At 37.6% G+C, this 22,829-nt stretch overlaps 2 protein-coding genes across 10 annotated transcripts in view; both read left to right on the plus strand.

Annotated features, from left to right (window-relative positions):
- CPB2 (carboxypeptidase B2) overlaps nucleotides 1-21,525 on the plus strand; it is a 59,921-nt gene extending 38,396 nt beyond the window's left edge. Inside the window, exons 7-11 of the mRNA XM_082700633.1 lie at nucleotides 5,245-5,355; nucleotides 7,988-8,081; nucleotides 13,032-13,234; nucleotides 17,047-17,134; nucleotides 21,169-21,525. Coding sequence (XP_082556759.1) covers nucleotides 5,245-5,355; nucleotides 7,988-8,081; nucleotides 13,032-13,234; nucleotides 17,047-17,134; nucleotides 21,169-21,353 — 681 coding nt within the window. The 3' untranslated portion in view covers nucleotides 21,354-21,525. The remainder of the gene's footprint in view (nucleotides 1-5,244; nucleotides 5,356-7,987; nucleotides 8,082-13,031; nucleotides 13,235-17,046; nucleotides 17,135-21,168) is intronic.
- Nucleotides 21,526-22,349: 824 nt separating this feature from the next.
- Nucleotides 22,350-22,829, plus strand: part of ZC3H13 (zinc finger CCCH-type containing 13) — a 101,272-nt gene continuing 100,792 nt past the window's right edge. For 5 of the 9 annotated variants that reach the window (XM_082700612.1, XM_082700614.1, XM_082700619.1 and 2 more), the window contains exon 1: nucleotides 22,362-22,708. The gene's annotated coding sequence lies outside the window, so the exon portion shown is untranslated. Of the gene's footprint in view, nucleotides 22,709-22,829 lie in introns of all 9 variants that reach the window. The other 4 variants (XM_082700616.1, XM_082700618.1, XM_082700613.1 and 1 more) reach the window with 1 other exon arrangement.

Below are 22,829 nucleotides of genomic sequence, written 5' to 3' on the forward strand. Positions count from 1 at the left end.
CTGAAAGTTCCAAGATCCTGGCTTGGTTTTGCTGTTGACCAGCCTCCTTTCAGGAACCCACCAAGAGTCACCACAGAGAACAAAAGATTTTGTTATCACCCAGGAAATTCAAAGGGATTTAAAAGTCCTGTGTCAGGAACCAAGGTCAAAGGCCAAATACTAAACCAAAAGGTGCCTTTGTTGCTCTTATCATTTAGGAAATTACAAGGCCAGTGCCAGGAACAGAGGGGATGCGGGGCAGAGACCAACATGTACACGTATTTCTATCTCACAGTCTCTCTTCTCCAACTCTATATGGTACGGTCTCAGCTTAGGGGAAACCCGTTACTCCACACTTTGGGGACCCTGAGGTCAGTCATTTCTTTCTATGCCTTTCATTCATCCTGCGGAGGCCAAATGAAGATCCTTTGTACGAACGCGAAGGCAGGAGCTGAGGCTGACTTGTGCATGATTGCATCACTAGGATCAAACTCAGCACGGGGTCTGGCACATCATTGGAGCCCAAGCAGCATGTGTTGGGCATCACACCTTGTTCAGTACTTTGTCTGCCAACTGGCTTTTCTCAGTGCCAACCTCCCTCTGGACCTCTGACCTGGAGAACTCACATGTAGCTGCTCACAAAGTTGGCACCCTGCAACTTCAGGACCTCCACAGAATTCCTTCAGCTGCCCTTCACCTTAGCTGACATGTGAGTTGTGAAGGACATGGCTTCACAGAAACTCCTTCAGGGAAAGAGGCTGCTCTTTCCTATCTCCAGATGCCGAGGGGCCAGAGGAGTAGATCAATGTTCTCCTGTCCTAATACAGGTATCCCCTTCTTTCCAAAAGCTCACATGATGCCACTTCACTTTTATAAAAGACTTACATTCATATGGGAATGGCTTTCTTCACAAAAGAAAAAAAAATGTACTTTAGATTTCTTTCAGTCAGCAAAAATAGGTACTAGTGTAAAAGTGTTTGGAAAGTGGTGGTCTCTTTTCATTTTATGCCATTTTGGCATATGGAAAGGTTTCATAGGCACGTTCTACTTTCAGAACAGGGAAACCTGTTCTGCTGTTGCCTTTTTACCCAAATTCCTGATCTGATCTGGTTGAACCACCCTTGTCTTTTCTTTTTACTGTCCTCTAATGGCTCCAGATAATGCCCTAGAACTTGGCTCATGTTTTTTTATTCCTCTCCAATTCTTGCCCTTATTCGGAGTGAATTCGAAGTCTGTATGTCCATCTATCAATGTCCATCTGTCTCAGCAACTTGAACTTTACATCCACAAACCTAACCTCAACTCTACTTTAGTAAATTTCCCCCATGGCCATCCTCTGTATCTCAAAAATAATTCTTTCCTTGACCTCTGGATCCAGAATCTGGCCAAGGACAGTAACTAAGAATGATAGGAGGAGCCACTTAAGAATCTGACCACTTAATTTCCTCTCCTTCTACCTCTGTCATTCCTCACACCTGTTCATCACCCATTCACCCATATCCTGACTGTCTTGTCCCTTTGATGTGCTCTTCAGGAGTTCTAACCCCAAACACCCCACGGAATTAACTGTCCTTCTTCTGGGCCACCTTGTACATCTGATTTTATTATCATATTTTATCACATTGACTTTTTGCTCTTTCATTTCAAACGTAACATTTTTACCAGCTTGTTAGGAACAAAGATCATCTCTAAAGTCTGTTTTTGGTGTTGTTACCCACAACTCAGTACATTGTTTGGTCCATAGAATCAACATTCAACATTGTCTTGTTATATTTAAAATTTAAATTAATGCTTCAACTTTAAGCTCAAATACAGCTCTGGAGTCCAGAGAGTATCTACCATTGTGCTAAATGCTTTATTGTCATCGTAGGAAAACTCAGACTTACAGCCCTTTGCAATATTTCTAGTGGTTGAGGGAGTAATGCTTTATTTTAAAATCCTTCGTTTGTAGCACCTTATATGCCTTTTTTCACTACTTTATTCTGTCAAATGGCTATTGGTTAATTTGTTGGTAGATGTTGCTGTTGTTATTGTTGTTTCCGGCCATAATAAAGACAAAGCTGTGGTACACCCCAGGAAAAGACTGGATAGTAATCATCTGCCACAGGTCAAGCTGTGGTCAAGCCTTTATCTTCCATCCCCTAATCTCTTACTCTTGTGCAATCCTCCCTCTAGTCTCCTCTTTCTTCTCTTGTTTTTATTACTAGGACAAGAGATTTCAGCTGTGTTACTAGTAGGTAAATCATTCCTTCAACAAATATTTATTTGTGTGCCTGGCATAATTGTTACCATTTGCATGTCGGGCATAATTTCTTCAGCCACCTACTTCATTAAGGGTGATATAAAACCATGGCTATAAACATATTTATAAAATACCACGAAAACTCATTGGATAACACATGTTTGGAGAGCGCCATGATATAAAAATCACAAATTAATGGGGAAAGAATTATTAGATTCATAAGTATGTTCGAGTTTGGTTGAAATTGTTATTTAAAAAAAAAAATCATGTCTTTAAAAAACAGGTGATATACCAAGTCAGAATTATAAGGCTTATAAGATCGTAGAGGTTGTATTATTCCAGTTATATGATTATATATCTAGATTGTATGTTTTTGAAGTATAAATGGCTGGATAAATATCAAATCTGAAAATGTCTTAATGAGTAATAACATTATTCATGAAGTTATTGAGGACATTTCTTACATTTCTCTGTGCCTATGTAACTCTGCCCTTAATCTGCACAATGCCTGGAAAAGAACACAGATTTGCCCAATTACTAAGTACCCAATCTTACCCTTAGCTGATCAGGAAAGTACCCTAAGTCCTAAGGATGCTATAAAATTACCTAGCTGATCCATTCAGGTCACTGTCCCATTTAAGTCCATATCTCCTCTTACAGATGAGCATTGAGAAGTCCCCTCAGTGTGCAATTTCCCTGTCTTTCTTTTTTCTAAGCCTCTCCACTGAGGTCCTGGCTTAATCCTGCTATTTCTCTTCAGATCACCAATTCCTCTTATTCTGGATCCTCATCTTCTTTAAATGCACCCAAACAAGCCCACCACTAGTCCAGATGGTGTTTTTGTGAGGAATCAAGAAAGACCTCCTTTCCTGGAATAACTAGATATCCACCTGCAAAAGAATGAACTTGGACTCCTACTTCATACAATGTACAAATATTAACTCAAAATGGGTCAGAGGCCTAAATTTAAAAACTAAAATTATAAAATTTTCAGAAGAAAACTTAGAAGCAATAAGTCTTTGTGACTTTAGGACATTATTTGTGAGATATGACACCAAAACCACAAGCAACAACAACGAAAGAGATAAAAAGAGATTTACTGAATTAAAAACATTAATGCTTTCCAAAGGATGTGATCAAGATAGTGAAAGAATAACCCACAGAGTGGGGGAAAATTTATATGATAAAGGACTTTTATCCAAAACATATGAAGAACTTTTACAGATAAACAGTAAGATGACAATCCAATTTTGGATTGAGCAAAATATCTGAAAAGACAAGTCTCCAGAGAAGATAGACAAATGACCAATAAGTACATAAAAAGATGTTCAACATCATCAGTCATTAGAGAAATATTTGTAAATCTAACCACAAGAGACACCACTTCAGACATACTGGGATGGCTAAAATTTTAAAAGGATAGTAACAAGTGTTTAATAAAGATGTGGGAAAATTGGAAACCTCATCTGTTGCTGTTGGGATTGTAAAATAGTTCAGCCATGTTTTTACAGTTTGGCAATTCCTTGAAAAGTTAAGCATAGAATTACCATATGATTCAGCAATTCCACTACCAGTTCTACACCCAAGGAAAGTAGACACATTTGTTGCATGGCATCATTATTCATAATCATCAAAAAGTATGCCCATCAATTTATCAGTAGGCAGAATAATGTAATATATCCTTATAATTAAATATCATTCAGCAAAGAAAAGGAATGAAATGCTGACTTTTGCTACAAAATTGATGAATCTTGCAAACATTATTCTAAGGGATAAAAGCCAGATATAAAAGGCCACATACTTTATGATTCCATTTGTATGAAATATCTAGAATGGGTAAATCCACAGAAACTGAAAGTTGATTAGTAATTCTCAGGGGTGAATGTGGGGATAGGTGGAAGGGGAATACCTCTTAATGGGTAAGGATTTGGGTCAGAGGGATGATGAAGATGTTCTGAAGCCAGATAGTGCTGATGGTTGCACAACTCTGTGAAAATACTAAAAAAAATTCACTGAACTCTATACTTTAAAATGGTGAATATCCTCTTATGTGCATTGTATCTTAATAGAGCTGTTAAAGAAAAAAGGGGCACCTGGGTGCCTCAGTTGGTTAAGTGTCTGACTCTTGATATCAACCCAGGTCTTGATCTCAAGGTTGTAAGTTCGAGCCCCACACTGGGCTCCACAAGAAATTTTTGTTGGGCTCTGACAGATGATCCACATTCGCTCTGGAATTTTTTATTCAAAAAGCAGGATTCCAAACAGAAGGGGTGAATGAGGGTTGGAATGTATGTTTCATAGATTTGTTGAGGGTGCCTCAGTGGTTCAGTTGATTAAGCCTCTGCCTTCAGCTCAGGTCATGATCCCGGAGTCCTGGGATCGAGTCCCACATGGGGCTCCCTGTTCAGCAGGGAGTCTGCTTCTCTCACTGACCTCACTCCTTTCATGTTCTCTCTCTCTCTCTCATTCTCTCTCCCTCCCTCTCAAATAAATAAAATCTTTAAAAACAAAAAGACAAGAAAACAGATTTGTTGAAAGAATTAAAATTTAAAATTTGGCTCCCCCGGTTATAAGGACAATGTAGAAACTATCTAGTCATACCTGGGCATAGACAAGGTTAGTTTAAACTCTGATCAATATGAATTATTGAAAAAGGAGTGGGATTGCACTTAGGTTTTGTTTCTTTAAATCCCTGAAGTGAGCTGTATTGCTTTAGTAAGGAATTCTTTTTTTTCTTGAAGAAAATTTTAGAAAATATACGGTTCTGTTTTCTGCCTTCCTTAAAAAGGAAGACCATTTGTTCCATGTCCAAGGCATTTGCCAACATTTGCCAAGAGAGTGACTTAAGTTCAGACTTTTCAAGGGAATTAATACTCTTTCTGAAAGTTAAATACACAAACCTAAACATTCCAAATGACTTTTTAAAAAAAGTAAGACACATAAAAGAAACAGTTTTAAACTAAAGACTAAGTTTAGAAGGACTTAAAAGAGCTATTATTAAACACACTTGGTGTAATTTGTAGGTAACTCAGTCAAAAGGGAAAAAAACACCATACACGTATCTTCTGAGGCACGTGGATTTCTATGTGATGCCAGTAGTTAACGTGGATGGTTATGACTTCACATGGAAAAAGGTAAGTGAAGATAAAGAAAACAAATTATGCCCTATTTGGAGATAGAGGACATGCAGGCTAAATTCTTCACAGAATCTTGGATCTTGGCACAATGGTTTTTTAAAAAATATACATATTTATATGTATATATATATATAAATTTTCATTATGGAAAAGTTCAAACATATGAATGGTAATTATTTCACAGTAATGTTCTTTTTACCCATCACACAACTTCATCAATAATCAATTCTTGACCAGGGGCGCCTGGGTGGTATAGTTGGTTAAGGGGCTGACTCTTGGTTTTGTTTCAGATCCTGACCTCAGGGTCAGGAGATCGAGCCAAGCTTCAGACTCTGCACTCAGCATGGAGTCTGCTTAAGACTCTCCCTCTGCTCCTCCCCCTGTGTATGCTCTCTCTCTCTCATATAAATGAATGAATGAATGAATGAATGAATCTTTTAAAAAGTGAAATAATCAACTTATGGCCAAAGTTTTCTCTCATATATCTCCAAACCAATTCTATCTTATTATATTTGAAGCTAACCTCAGACACCATATCATCTCATCAATGAATTTTGAGGATGCATCTCTGAAATAGAGCTTTAAAAAAATGATACAATTGTACCTAAAAATTAACAATACATAATATTATAATGTCCAATTGATATTTAAATTTGTAATTGCTTCATAATTTTAAAAAATTGTTTTCTTTGATTCAGAATCTAATTAAAGGCAATATATTATGATTGATTTCAATGTCTTTTAATTCTATTTTAATCCATAGATCCTCCTGCCATCTCTCTTTCTCTCTCTCAATTTTTTCTTTGCAATTTATTCATTGAAGAAAAGGTTTCCCATTGTCTGGATTTGCTAATTGCATTGCCATGTTGCAATTTCACATTCCTCTGTCTTCTGCATTTTCTAAGACTTTAAATTTGGATTGTAGAGGATAAACCAGATTCAGGACTACTTCAGTGTGATTCCATGTTCTGTATAATGTCTGGTTGTATCTCCTTTTGTGATGTTAGCTGCCATCAACACACAATGCCTAGATCCATCCATTCTTATTAGGAATCCTTTGAATAGCATTTGATTAATAAAATAATAAATTGCAAGTTTTAGAAAAACTTGCTGACTGCAGTTGTATTCTTGTAGAATTTCACTAACTGCTATGTGAATTTGAGCCTTAGGATACTTTAATTTAGTGATGAGCATCTAAGTGTAAGTTTCCCAGTCAATCTCATCTATATTGAAAACCGCTATCGATAGTATTTCTAGCCCATCAACATCATGATTCAGGAAAATTATTCAAGCAATGTAAGTACAATTCTTTTTAATATAATGAGGAGCAGCACATAAAACATAATTCAGCTTATATAAGCTCAGAAAAACCTCCTTGAGCAGTACATGTAAGCACTAGGAAGAATAATCAGAGTGATTGGAAACATACAGGACTGAACAGAAATTTTTTTATGGGAGAGGTGATTTTTACAGAAGAAATGGGAATGGTGAAGGGGAGTGGCTGAAAAAGTCATCCTAAGTGAAAGGCATACTGTGAATATAAGTTTGTAGGGAGGAGTGGGAAAATCCTGAACTAAATAAATGAGAAATCCCTAGCATAGCACCTAACACAAATTTGTGTCCTGTAGATGATCATATGGAGGCATCTGTGTGGTTCAGTCGGTGAAGTGGCTGACTTGATTTCAGCTCAGGTCATGATCTCAGGGTCATGAGGTCAAGCCCCACTTCTGGCTCCCTGCTCAATGGCGAATCTGCTTGAGATTCTCCCTCTTCCACTCCCTCTCAAATAAATAGTCCCATTCACAGATTGCTATTACAATAGATTTATTCTTTCACTGAATCACGGTAGAATTCAGCCACCCTGTAGATGTTGCCACTCCCCCATTGTCCTTTGTAACTTAACACTGCCAATTAGTCCCTGTGGTTTGAGAACTGAATTTCTCCAGGACACTTCTTACCCCCAAATCACAGGCCAGAGGTTGGAAGCAGACTGGGAAGCTTTTCCAGAAGGGCTGGTGAGAACAGAGGGAAAGATACCATATCATCCCAATCCCAGGATTTAAACGAAATCTGTGGAGCTGTTTATTTAGTCAACTTTCCCAGTTTGCCCCAAGAATCCAATGGGGGAATTTGCTTTATGTTTACAAATGAGGATTGAATCATTGTGATCAAAGGAACCATCAGGCTACAGGTGTATTCAGCTCCACCTCCTGAAACTTTTAAAGGAGTGAGCTGAATTCAATCTAAAGAGAGCATTGAAACTCATGACTCATGGTTTTAATTTTAGTTAAGACACAAAGTTATTTTACTTTTCTCAGAAGGAATTAAAATTAGAGCAAACAAGACTAAACAGCCTAGCAAAACCAAATGAAATTTCTGTTGGTATAGGTCAAAACTGATCAAATATTACCATTTCATCTGGTTCAGACTGAAATGGTTTTGAATGAATGTAATTGAGACCTGGGTGGAAACAAGGGCTGTGAGAAAGGAATTCTGTGAAGATCGTGACAGGCAGAGTGATGGTTTTGCAGGAGAGATGCACAACCCTGACTACTTAGGTTTTAGAAGTCATATCTCTGCTTGATCTATGAACATGGCCATCCTGGTTATCAGTATCTTGTTTATTTAGAATCGAATGTGGAGAAAGAACCGGTCCTTTCATGAAAATAATCATTGCATTGGAACAGACCTGAACAGGAACTTTGCTTCCAGACACTGGTGTGGTAGGTTACTTGCTTCATTTCAAATAACACTTGTCATTACGGTATCAAAGTAGGATTGAGGGTGGATACCTTTCCTTTTTAATTGTATAGGAAAATGTTCAACAGCATTCAAAAATATTTTCCTTGGTTTTCTCTATTTACTTAACATTATTTTTTTTCTTTTATGAGTGTCATAAATGTATGTCTAGCACAGTGGGAGTTTATCATTCATTGATTTGAATGAGTTAAAGTACTCAGTGAACATTGATTAAGGCATTCAAGAATATAGTCTGCTGTCAGGGTGGTTGGTGAAGGTTTACAGTCTCCCCATTGTATTTCATAGTTACTACATTTAAGAAACAACTACAAAACAGAACTAAACCTAATTATGATCTTGAATCATCTTTATTTTTATAGGTGGGTACATGTAGCTCTGTGGGGACTCTAAGATATTGAAAGTGACTGAAGCCTCAAAAACCTGCTTCTAACCACTCCTTTGCCCTATACAATGCTATGTATATAATTGTATGTATTCCCTTTTTAAAAAAAAAAAAAAAAAAGAAGGGAAGTTTTGTGATTTTGAACATTTCCTTATTATCTCAGAGTCCACATAAAAACATCACAACAGCGTACTTACCTTATTTCCTTAATTCCTTCCTCCTCTAGGTTAGAAACTCCATGAGGGACGGGACCATTATCCATAACCTAGTACAATGCCTGACACATGCAGGGTTCCCAGAAATTAATTAAATGCATATAGGAATGAATAGGTTCTAAGAGACCTGCAGATGTAATAAGCAAGCATAGGATAGAGCAGTTAATCCTGCCTCGGGCTCACTCCTTTTGTGATTAAGGGACTCACTTAGTGGTTTCTCCGTGAGAGCCATTCTTAAGATTGTCCAATAAAATTGCCCACTGAGACCCAAACACAACACAGCAGTGATAGCTGGCCAGGGAGTCAGAGAAGCAGCAGCAAATATAAAATATGTCTAAACACAGTTGATGCTTACTAAGTGCTGTGCCATTTACATATCTCCCCCTAGGTTTCATTATCTACCTATCCTGGATGGAGAATCCCTTAATTGTTAATCTCTTATTAATCTGTGCTTAAGAGCACAGACCTAGGAAGTAACAGAGCTGGGATGTCAAACCACGCTGACTGACTGCAAAGTTTATTGCAATTCTTCTATGAGAATCTCCCCTTTATTATAAGTTCCCATCTGGAATTTATTTTATCTTCATGCTCTTTGGTGCTCTGTTTTATTTAATATTTTTAATAGTGAAGTCGTATTACCCAATTTGAATAGCCAAGATGTCAAACATATTCTGTTATTGCCATCAAGACATAAGGTAGGCCATCTGAAGCACAGCACTATCTTACTATCTATCACAAGAGTTAAAAACAGAAACAGAAGCAGCAAGCATATAGACAAAGGAGAATGACAAATAAAAAGTAATTGTAAAGACTCTTTTTTTTGCCCAATGCCCCAGTATCTCTTTAGTATTATGTAAGCAAGCCCGTGTGAAAGAATTAATTCTTTTATCCTCCTTGTCCCTGGAACTAGAACATGCCTTTATGATACTTATTTTTTAAGAATCTAAAAGAACACCTTACTTATTAACAGGAATTGGCATATCAAACCTATTTGTTTCATGTTAATTTTCCCTTTCTTCTGTATTAAAATTATGTGTGTGCATATGCATGTGTGTGTGTGGTGAAAATGGGAATGGGTCTGAGGTTGTCTTAGACTGCTCAGGCTGCCATAACAAAATACCGTAGGCTGAGTGGCTTCAACAACAGAAGTTTATTTCTTGCAGATCTGAAGGTGGGAAGTTCAAGATAAAAGTGTCAGCAGGGTGGGTTTGTCCTAAAGCCTCTCTCCTCGGCTTGCCAATGGCCACCTTCTCACGGTGTCCTCACATGACCTTTTCTCTGTGTACCCATCCCTGGTGTCTCTCTCTTAAAAGGACACAAGCCATATTAGATCAGGGTCCCACCCTTATGACTTCCTTAAACCTTAATGACCTCCTTAAAGGCCCGATCTCCAAACATAGTACATTGTGAGTTACGGCTTCAATATATGAATTTTGTTGGGGGGAGGAAATCAGTATATAACAGGGAGGATTTTGTGATGTTGTGGTCTCAAACTTTCTGAGAGAGATTTGCTTATTTTCTAAACTGTTAAATTAAACTTCAAAGTTTTAATAACCAGTGTACAGTGGAAAATCCTTTATTTCTTTTCTTACAAGACTATAGTGTCTTTTCATCATTTTTTACAGTGCTAAAATATATATAACATAAAATTTGTCATTTTAACCATTTTTAAGTGTGCAATTGAGTACATTGAGGCATTAAGTATATTCACAGTCTGGGAAACCACCACTAATATCAATTTCCCAAACTTCCCATCATCCCAAACAGAAACTCTGTGACCGTTAAGCAATGTTTCCTCATTCCTCCTATCTGTGCAGCCCCTGGTAGTTTCCACTCTACTTTCTTTCTTTATAAATTTCCCTATATGAGGCCTATAGACCAGAGAATGCCTGAGCTTGAAGGAACCTGGTAGACTAAGTGTCTCTTAGTATTAAAAAAGCACCTTCAGTTGAGAAAGTTGAAGTAGCTTCCCAGATGAATATGCCTATTTCATGGCAAAGAAGATCTCAGATCTGAGTTTCCTGAATCTCTGGTACTTCCTACCAAAGTACTTGAAATCTCTAGAATGTCAGAATCTGACACTGCCCTCACTGTGTGTCTATTATGGTAGTCACTAGTGGCCACTGAGCACTTGAAATGTGGCTTGTCTGAATTGGGATGTGCAGGGGGTATAAAATACATACCAGATTTCAAAGATTTGGCATGAGAAAAGTAACATAAAAAAGATCATGAGGGGCACCTGGGTGGCTCAGTGGGTTAAGCCTCTACCTTCGGCTCAGGTCCTGATCTCAGGGTCCTGGGATCAAGCCTTGCATCTGGCTCTCCGCTCAGTGGGGAGCCTCCTCCCAACCCCGTCTGCCTCTCTGTCTACTTGTGATCTCTGTCAAATAAACAAAATATTTATAAAAAAGTAGATCATGAATAATTTTTATATTGATTATATCTGAAATGGCAGTGCTTTGTACATATTTGTTAAATAAAGTATATTATTAAAATAGGTTCATCTATTTCTTTAAAAACAATGATTGATTGAAACTTAAACTTGTGACTTGCTTCATGTTTCTATGGAAGAGCTCTGGTCTGAGGATTCTTGTTAGGGCACCACTGCCTCCTCCATCTCTTTCATGTCCTCCCCATCCCTACTCCTAACATAATCCCTGTTCTTTAGAGCTATGTATCGGGGGGTGGGGAGGGCAGGAGTAATCAAAGGGAACAGAACTATCAAAATGATTCATCTGATCACATTATTGATTGAAAATTAATTCAAATGAAATATTAAGGTCCTGGGTGTTTAGCACAACATTCTCTTGCAGGGAAAAGAATATTTCAGAAACGTTAAGGTTGTTTCTATAGCAAACAAAATGAAGAAAGCAGAACAAATTTAAGTAAGGTGGGCAGCTCCTTGAAGGTTCATAAAGCAGCGCATGGTACCTTAGGACAAGGATGCTGCCAGGCCTCAGAAACAACCTGGAACTAGGTGGGCTTCAGCATTGCAGTGGGCTCCATGAATCCACTGTGAAGCACACTGGATGTTTTTTAATTCCAATCCAGATGTTGATGTTGATGATGATGGTGATGATGGTGATGATGGTGGTGACAAAGAGGAGAAACAGTAGTCACTGAACACTTAGTATAGACAAGGTGCCATGCAAGGTATTTCATATGCATTAGCTCATCGAATCCTCATTAAATCCTCATTAAATATATAATTTTCCCATTTAGCAGATGAAAAAATTAAGGTATAGATAGCTTTACAACAGTTTAACTTAAGGCCATATAGTTATTAAATGGCAGTGCCAAAATTAAATCAAGTTATTGGGTGACTAATGAAATGCCTATGCTGTTTAGCTTCTTATAGTAAAGGGCCATTAACGCTCAAAATGTTCACTTTGCATCTCCTAGAATAGCAGTAGTTCTTTCATAGGGTTGCATGAGGATTAAATGAGATATTGCATGGAAATCTCAGAGTTTGTGTCAGCTGGTGATGTTATTGGTGTTGTCTTCTTTGTTCTAGAGAGCAGCTAGCCTGGCACCAGAATCTTCATCTCAATTTCAAGTTATCAGTGGAGGGATTCAGATTGACAAAACACAAGTTGAGTACCGAGTTCAGGATTAATCAATTGTGTAGGAGGGAATAATGTTTGGGGCCAGAGATGACTCCCTGGAGCCCCAACCCTGTGCATTAAGGAAGAAAGGTGAAGTGCTAGGACTCAGGTTACCATCTGAAGTGGTGTATATTAGAATGTCTCAAAAGGATGAATAAATATTACACTGGCCCCCAATATCACCATCTTATTTTATTTACCAGACTTCTTTATTTAGCAAGTTTATTTTTCAAGTTTAGCACTGAAGGCAGACTTCCATATATTGAATTCCCAAATGAGACTTTTCTTTTATGGGCTATATTGATTAGAAACTTTTAAACTACAAGAACCAGAAAAACCAAACTCACAAAGGATTAAAGAAAATAAGGTTTCTTAAAAAATGGTGTTTTTTTTTTTTTTTTCCTCTCACATAGCCACATGCCTGGAGGCAGGGCAGACTGGCATCCCTGAAATTTCCTTAGCCACTTTCACAAAGAATGCAAGATGGCTGCCCCAGGCAGCAACTGTTGGGATGTTTGCTGTGAGGGCCTATAAATACTTACTTCAAAAGAAATATAAATATGTTCTTTACAGAGTTCAATCCATTTCTCTAAAATCTGTTCTTCTGAAAATGTTGCCCCATAGATGTTTGGAGAAGGCACTCTCGGGGAAATCACAAATTACAATAACATAAGCATCCCCTCTAATCGCACTCTACCAATTTCACTTCAGGGGAAGGTGCATCAAGTTCCTCGTGCTCAGAAACCTACTGTGGCCTTTACCCTGAATCAGAACCGGAAGTGAAGGCAATGGCTAATTTCTTGAGAAAAAACATCAACCACATTAAGGCTTATATCAGTATGCATTCATACTCCCAGCACATAGTGTTTCCATATTCTTATAATCGAAGCAAAAGCAAAGACCATGAGGAACTGGTAAGTGCTGCTTAATTATTTTTTCATTGGCATTTCAGAAATAAGATAATACCTAATTCAAGAAGCAAAACCTGCAGGGAAAAATTTCTCCTTTGGAGGACAGTTGGGAAGGTGCTTTACATTTTGGTCTCACTCTGCTGAGAGTCACCCTGGGTCAGGGTTCACTGAGGGAATGTAAAAAGCAGGTCCTACCCTGTGGATGTGAACTTTAGTCCAGCAGATGGGTCCCTAAGCAAATGTGAAACACATTGCTTGAAGGTCGGGTTGAACCATTCCACATGGAGCTGATTTACATATAAAACCATCAAGTCAAGGATAAGAGTCTCTGAAATTGTGGGTCTACTTTATGGTAACTAGCTTTCTACAACAGCCTGACATAGATTAAGTCCTGGTATAGCACTCATCAATCTAATATCAATATCAGGAATTGTGTACACACTGAGCTCCCTAACCTCCAGGGGTTTGGTCCTATTAAAAGCACTTCCAATGTCAACAGGGTATTAAAAGCACTTCCAATGTCAACAGGAAGTTCAAAGAGGACACAGATAATCTGCTAACTCCTCACTACTTTTTGATACTACATGTTCTATGTTTGGGTTGATGACAAAAAAAAAATGCAAGGTTTCTTGATGAATTGTAGCTAGGGTTGGCCAAATTCTTACCCCAGATATTTTACAGACAATGGGAGGGGTAAGGTGACAGTCTGACTCTTGCCCAGTCTGATCTTTATGTAGTGGTTTGTTTCTTACTGATTCCTTTTGTTCTGGATCTCTTTTTTCCCTTTCTTTCTCCTTTTATTTTAATTTTTATTTATTTATTTATTTATGTACTTTTTACTCCACAAATTATAAATTTTATAACTGGAAGTTTGCACCTCTTAATTCCCTTCACATATTTCCTATCCATCCTTCCAATGCGTCCCCCTCCCCAACCCCCCACAACCACCAGTTTCTTCTCTGTGTTTATTATTTTCTGTATTTTTGTTATTCATTTGCTTTGTCTTTAGATTCCACATGTAAGTGAAATAATACAGTATTTTTCTTTCTCTAGCTTATTTCACTTAGCAAAATACCCTCTAGGTCCATCCATGTTGTTGAGAATTGCAAGATCTCCTGCTATTTTATGGCTGAATAATATTTCATTGCATATATATATATACACCCCACATCTTCTTTATCCATTTATCTATCAACAGATACTTAAGTTGTCTCCATAACTTGACTATTGTAAATAATACTGCGATAAGCAGAAGGGTCATATATATTTTCAAATGAGTGTTTGCATTTGCTTTGGGTAAATACCCAGTGGTGGAATTACTGAATCACATGATATTTTTATTTTTAATTTTTTGAAGAACCCCTATACTGTTTTCTGTAGTGGTCACACGAATTTATATTCCTACCAAACAGTGCACAAGAGTTTCATTTCAAGCACACCCATACCAACACTTGTTATTTCTTGTATTTTTTATAATAACCATTCTGGCAACTGTAAGACAATATCTCATTGTGGTTTTGATTTGCATTTCCCTGGTGTTTGGTGATGTTTATCACCTTTTCATGTATCTGTTCCCTGCCCATATGCCTTCTTTGGAAAAAAGTCTATTCAGGTTCTCTGCCTATTTTTTAGCTAGGTTATTTGTGGATTTGGGTTTTGTTTTTTGTTTTTATTGTTTGGTGTTGATGTGTATGTCCTGGTTCTCTTACAAGAATAAAGTATAGCCATATTATGGGATAACAGTTGCTGATGACAAATATAAGGTTATTTGCATTTTCTGAAAATAGCTCATTTAGAACATAAACATACTTGGTATTTGCAATTCTTTCTTCTTCTCAAAGTGAAACTTTTAAGGAAAGCTCCCTTATTGGTGTTATCCTTGAAGAAAAGAGAGGCTATTTATCCTGATTTGGAAATAACATTAGTCTGATTCTCCTTATTTTGGTATTACTCTTATGACAGCAGTTGTTGAGAGTTATTTCGTGTAAAATATTGTGTTTGGTGGACATTAAAAGAAGCACTAGATGTGATCCTGCTCTTCAAGAGAACATGAAATGGTTAGGGAGCTCAGCCCTTAGCAAATGTCATGAATAGTTATACTCTAAATGCAGTAACTACAAAATAAGTGGCATAGATGGTAGATCTCAATTCTGACTAGGATAGCAGGGGGTGGCCTTATTAACTGATTCAAAAGGAGATGGCAGAAAAGCCAGGGCATAAAGTCCTTGTACTGGAGGAATTTATCATATATTAAGGGGTGACATACTATAAAGAAAATGATAATAATAATAAAAGGCTATTGACATCAAAGAACAGATCAATTTTTAGCCAGAAATGGAACAATAGGAATTCTAGAGGCAGAAAGGGAAGGGAGGACATTGAAAGCTCAGGAAATGTGTTCCCCACAGGAACACATGTTCAGGTGTGTGTGGTGGTGGGGGTGGGGGAGGTGTTCAAGTGTATGGGAGTGTGAAAGTGGAGGGTGACACCATCAGAAAGTAGATCTTGTCAGCTTGTTTGAATGTCAGAATGAATTTATATTTTATTCTGTAGACAATGGGGTTTCATTAAAATTTTTTGAACAAAGGAGCACTACAATGTAATATGCACTGATATTCCTCTGGGTTATTTGAGAGAGGGTCAGTGAGTGCTAGCATCAGCCTCATAAAAGATCTGGATAAGCTAGAACCAAATGTAGTAGAATAAGGGATTTATTTATTAACCCACCCCATAGTGGGCACATGATTCTTTTTACCTGATGAGTCTTTGGGAGTTTATTAGACATTTTACACAAGAAGACAATAGTGTCTGAGAAGGAAATGATCTATGCATTAGGTATATGTAGTATTTTGAGAAGTTACATTTAAAGTCTGGTGATAATTTTGGGGTTTTTAGGTGGCTCAGTTGGTTAAGTGTCCAACTCTTGATTTTGGCTTAGGTCATGATCTCAGGTTGTCATACTGAGCCTACTGTCAAGCTCTACACTTAGCGTTGAGTCTGCTCCAGGATTCTCCTTCTCCCTCTGGTCCTCCTCCCCACCACGTAAATTAATTAATTTAATTTAATTCTCTAAAAACATATATAAAGTTTGGTGATAATTTTGTATAGGAATAGGGTGACCTCAGGCTGTTTGTCTTTGAAATACAGCTGTACTTCATTTCATATGATAAGTGGATTCCTGAAAACCAAAAAGCATGTGAGAATTATTTTTCCTTCAGGTTAAATTAAATTTTCAATGTGTTGGAAGGGTCTATGTTTAAAGCCATCCAATTGTGATTTCCATAAAGCAAAAAATATTTTTTTAAAGTTTATTTATTCCTATTGTATAGATTTTTCATATGTACAGTCTTCTTTTAGTTCTATTGAGCTATAATTAATGTGTAACATTGTACAAGTTTAAGGTGTACAATGTGATGACTTGATGCACTTACACATTGTGAAATGTTACCACAATAAAGTTAGTTAACACAGCCATCACCTTACATAATTACAACTTTTTCTTTTGTGGTGAGAACATTTAAAATCTACTCTCTCAGCAACTTTCACATATATAAAATAGTGTTGTTAACTCAGTCACTATGCTGTGTGTTAGATCCCCAAAATTCATTCATATTATAAGTGGAAATTTATATCCCATAACCAACATCTCCACATTTCATTGACACCCCAAGCCCCTGGCAACCACTATTTTATTTTCTATTTCTTCCTATATACAGTTTGATTCATTTAATATATGATTGTTTTATTAAGAAACTCCTCTCTGTCCTGCTTCAAAGCTGCACATTAACTGAAATTCCATATTCTATTGATTTCAGTCCCTAGTGGCCAGTGAAGCAGCCCGTGCTATTGAGAATATTGATAAAAATATCAGATATACTCATGGCAGCGGTTCAGAAACTTTCTGTAAGTATTTCTTTTTAAGGTCTTGGAGAATTGTAAGGTACTAAAGAAATCTATGTGTTTGGACTTTCTGTGTCAATTTATTTTTTCTAAATGGAATCTTTAAACAAGGTCACATGTAAAATAGTTGGATTATAACAATTAGGAATGGAAGCATAGTAGCTATGAGAACACTGAACAGGGCTATATTAATAAATGAGTACCCTCAAAAGAAGCCAAAATGATATTTAAGAATTCATGTTCATTGCTGCAGAGTAGAGATTATAGAATTGGCATCACACTGGGTGAGTGAAACAGGAAAGGCCATAAAGGGCCAAAAGAATGTGTGAGATGTCCAGGGTTCCTATGCAAAGTTGTGCAGGTTGAACACTATACAAACCTAGGGAACCCTTTTTACATTAGATGCTTTCTAATAACAGGCTGTGCCCACTAAAACACACTATATAGTTAAATGCCTTTTTTTGTATCACATCAATGACAGCTTGTATGTGGTAAACTCTTAAGAAATATTTCTAAATTTAATTTCTGTTGACATATATTTATCAAGGGATTCTTTTCACCCACAGTGGGATGACAGACAATGATTTTTTCCTTTTGAAGCTAGAAGAGGAGATGGCAAAATAGGAACAGAAAATAAACATGTAACCAGGTGTCATCAAACTATGACCCATAGGCCAAATTCTGCCCACCACTTATTTTGCCTAGCCTGTGAGATAAGAATGGTTTTTCTGTTTTTAAAAGATTTTATTTATTTATTTGAGAGAGAGAGTGAGTAAGCAAGAGAGCATGCAAATGTGTGTGGGGGGAGAGAGAATCCCAAGCAGACTCCATGCCTAGTGCAGAGCCTGATGAGGGGCTGGGTCTCACAATTTTGAGATCATGACCTAAGCATAAATCAAAAGTCTGATGCTTAACTGACTGAGACACCCAGATACCTCAGTTTTTCCATTTTTTAAAAGGTTGAAAAAAAGATTTTTTCTAAAGATTTTTATTTATTCATTTGATAGGCAGAGAGAGATCATAAGTAGGCAGAGAGGCAGTCAGAGAGAGAGGGGGAAGCAGACTCCCCGCTGAGCAGAGAGGCCGACGTGGGGCTCGATCCCAGGACCCTGAGATCATGACCCGAGCCGAAGGCAGAGGCCTAAACCACTGAGCCACCCAGGCGCCCCTGAAAAAAAGATTTTGTGACATGTTAAAGTTATATGAAATTCTAATTTCAGTATCCAAAAATAAAGACTTATTTGAACACAGCCACACCCATTTACTTAACATATTGTCTATAAAAGCTTTCACAACCGTAGAGTCAAGTAATTGTGAAATACTTTGTGGTCCACAAAGCCTAAAGTACTTATTGTGTGGTCCTTTGGAGAAAAAGTTTGCCAATCTCTGATGCAAACAATGAAGTAGTCAAATATAGTATAATCCCATTGAGAAGTGAAGAAAATAAAATAGGCTTAAGGGTTTGAGAATGCTACAGGAGAGAGAGGCTCCTTAGCTAAAGTGGCCTAGAAGGATCTCTCTCTATAGGGAGACCTTCTTGATAAGTATCTGCCTGTTTAAACAGTGTTGTAGGGGGGAAACCAGGGAGAGAAGATGGGTTGTGAGAAGGTCTTGAGACAATATTCAAAACCTTGTAGTTTTCTTTAACGGGTGTGATCTACGGGAATATAAAAACACATTCATCTTAATAATCATATTCATATTGTTTTCAATAAGTTGCTTGAGCACTAGATGCTATATTTGTAGGAAGTCCAGAATCTTCCTCTTCTTCCTTCTCAACAACCCCAAAATGTCTCTGAACAAAGCAGGTCCAGATTGATCTGCATGGCATCTCAGTCTCTTGGTGTCATTGACCCACTGCTGCCTTTGCTGACCCAGGTCCTTGCTCTGTCAGTGAGGGATCACACAGCTTCCTTTCACAATTCAGAGCTTTCTCGATTCTTATCCTCTTCTCTGCCATTGCTCCCCAAAGCATGACTGCAGTGTCTCAGAGTCTGGTGTGAAGAAATCCGCCCATCTCTACACATTCATTCATTCATTCAGTTGGCATACATCTATGAGAATGTGTTCATGAGCATAAGAAAATGGCTGGAAGAAGGAATGCCAAATATTGATAGTGGTGGTCAGAAATATTTGCTGAATAACATATTGAACCCTTGGCTGGTGGATATTTTCAGTATTATAAACAATGCTTTGGTAAACACCTTTGTAGTTAATTCAAGTATAAGCATTAGAAGGAGGCAAAAGTGATCACTTTGCATATGAAATATATGATAACCTGGAAAAAGTAGAAATCAACCAAAAATATTATTAACAATCAAAAGTTGAGTAAGGTGGCTATGAAGTAAATATACAGAAATCTAAAGCTCTGTTATATACTAAAAATAATCAGGTAGATAATAAAATGGAGAAAAGATCCTACTGCTCCTCTACATGTACATATGTTCAGAGTGCACACACATATATATATAGAGATACATATATGTGGATTCCTTGTTAAATGTATGCATGTGTGTACACATACAAATCCATATATTTATATGAAAACCCTAGAAAATTTTACTGGTTTACATAAAGGAGGATAAATAAAAGGGGAAACCTACTACGTTTTTGAGTAAGAAAGCAAAATAAAAATGTGCCAGTAGTGCTAAATTAATCTGTATGTTTAATGCAATCCCAATGAACAGTTAAGTGACTTTGAATTTTTTTTTGAAAGAATGAATTTGCTAGAAAAGCTTGTAAAATTTTTCTGAAAAATGAGACTAAGAGAGAATTTGCCCCAACCAGGTATTAAGGCACATTTTAAACTTACAGTAAGTAAGACTGTGGACCTGAGCTGGGAAAAGACATACCAATAGGAGGGAATAGTGAGAACAGAAAGACATTTAAATATATAAGGGCACATATTATCCCATAAAAGAGACAATTCTAAGAATGTTATTCAATTAATAGGGTTGGAAAACCTGACAACTTAGAAGAAATTAATTAATTTACTAACATATATTTCTCTAAAATAAATCAAAGATAGATAAAATATTTTAATATAAACACTCTGCCATAAAGCAAGCTGAAAGCTAAATAACCAAATAAGAAAACAAATTCACCTATTACACAAGACTAATAACACTAATGTTGCTATTATAAAGAATCTGTAAAATCAAACGAGTAAAAAAATGAGCAAAGACAACTGACAAAAATTATAATGCTGGACAATAAATATACCAAATAAAATGTTTAACTCAGTGGTAATCAAATAACAAGATTATTCAATAATATTTTCACCCATAAAATTGCCCAAAATACACAATTCCCTATGCATGGTATGAGAGGGTGAGATGGGCATATTCATATACTGCTAGTACAGAGATGTAAGTTGGTTCAATTCTTTTGAAGGTTATTTGGGAACGTGAAGCATAATTGTAAAAAGTACATACTCTTAGACAAGTGAATCTACTTCTAGGTAAGAACATTCTAAAGAAATGAAGAAGCAATTAGTGAAAACAAGAAAGTTCATTGTAAAGTTGTTTATATCAATTAGAAATTAGAAAAAAATTATCTAAAGGTCTCCAAGTTATTGGAGATCATCCCCAAGTTATTGGAGATAATTATTGAACTTAATTATACTTAATTATATCCAGCTTTACTATGTGTTATGAGATCATGAAAAATGATAATGTAGATTTTAAGTCATTGATACATAAAGCTGGTCAGATAGATTATGTTTAGAAGTATTATAAAACTGCATGTATATGATGATCTTATTTAATACATTTGGAAAAAATTAAATATGCTAAAACATGCACTGAGGAGAAAGAAACACTAAAATGTTAATGGTGATTATTACTCCTTGGCAGAAATATGGGTAATTTTTATTTTCTTCCTTAATTTTTCTTCCATCTCTACTTTCTACCAGAAACTTAGATTATTTAATAATCAGAAAAAATAAAGCTATTCTTATTTTTAGGGGAAAAATCCATTTTGTTCATTAACTTGAGACATCTGGATTTCAAAAAGTAATTTCTTTTTTCTTCTTGTAGACCTAGCCCCTGGAGGTTCAGATGACTGGATCTATGACTTAGGCATAAAATATTCGTTTACAATTGAACTTCGAGATAAAGGCGAATATGGATTCTTGTTGCCACAACGTTACATCAGACCCACTTGCACAGAAGCTCTTGCCGCTGTCTCTAAAATAGTTGAGCATGTCATCAAGAATGTTTAGTTCCCTTCATTTTCTCTCTCTTCTCTCCTATTTTAATTTACTGATTCCAACAAGACCAAATCATTGTACCCATTCTTCTAAGATTTTATCAGTAGTTTTGAGAAAAGATTTTCCCATTCCTTGCTTTTGTCAAAGAACGAAATAAATGCTACCATAAATTAAGGCAGAAAAGGGCTCACATTTCTTTTTCCTTTTTAAAAAATTTGTACGGATTTTGATTCAGGATGTTTGACCACCCACCTCAAGCAATTTTAATAACCAGTTTCTTGCAGATCATCGGACCACAAAAGGAAAGGGGGTTAGAAGTACATTAAAGATTTCTGCCCCAAATTTTCAGTGAATTGCTTGCGCCTTTAAAAACACGACCGTGGGGACGCCTGGGTGGCTCAGTTGGTTGAGCAGCTGCCTTCGGCTCAGGTCATGATCCCAGCGTCCTGGGATCGAGTCCCACATCGGGCTCCTTGCTCTGCAGGGAGCCTGCTTCTCCCTCTGCCTCTGCCTGCCATTCTGTCTGCCTGTGCTTGCTCTCTCCCCCCCTCTCTCTGATAAATAAATAAAATCTTTAAAAAAAAATTAAAAAAAAAAAATAAAAACACAACCGTGTGTCCTTTGCTCCACAGTAATAAGCGTTGGCCCAGAAAGTAGAGGAGTGTCAAAAACGAGACAAATACCACCTGCCGGTGCGCAGGAAACCTTTTTGAGCAAATGAATGAACGACTGTAGTTATTTTCAACGACAAATGTGGCATTTACAACAGCCGTTTATTGTAAGAAACTATGCAATAAAAGCAGTAAACTCTCCCTCTTAAATTCACTTTTTATGGGAAACTTTGGCTCTCCCTGACTCAGGGATTCCACTCCAAGGGTCCCTTCACAAAGCACCGATTAGATGGTTTTCACCACACTCCGACGAGCCGACGTTACGCCCAGGGGCGTGTCTCCGAAGGGGGCGGTGCCTGCGCGCTGACGACTAATCTGGCGGCCGGAAGCTGCCTCTGTCCACTGGGGATCAGGGCAAACACTCGACTTCCGGCGGCATTTTGAGTCGGTCCTCCTAGCGGCCTGGTAGTGTTTTCGTTGCTTTTTCTTGCTCTCCAGTCTCTCTTCGTTCTTTTTCGTTCTACATCTCAGTCTCACTTGACCCTACCGAAGCGGCGGGTGGGCTCTGCTTCTCAGCCGCCCCAGGGGCCCCTCGCTAGCGAAGAGCCGGTTCCCGGGAGCCGCGCGCGCACCTGCTTCTCGTCGTCGTCTTCCCGGGGCTAGGCGCGGGGACAGAGAGTCGCCTCTCCCGCTCCTCGGAGCGGTGGCGGCGGTAGCGCCTCCGAACTGTGCTTGCGACAGGAGCTCGGGAAGGAGGTAAGCTTGAATTCTGTGAATTGGTGTGGGTATCCGGGAAAAAGCGTTGGACGGACCCGGAATGGGGAGGCCCTGGGTTGGACTCCATCCCTCTTGGGTCACGCCAGGATTTTGAGCTCTT

Source organism: Mustela nivalis (genome assembly GCF_964662115.1).
Source record: "Mustela nivalis genome assembly, chromosome: 15".
In the NCBI taxonomy this organism is placed as follows: Eukaryota; Metazoa; Chordata; class Mammalia; order Carnivora; family Mustelidae; genus Mustela; species Mustela nivalis.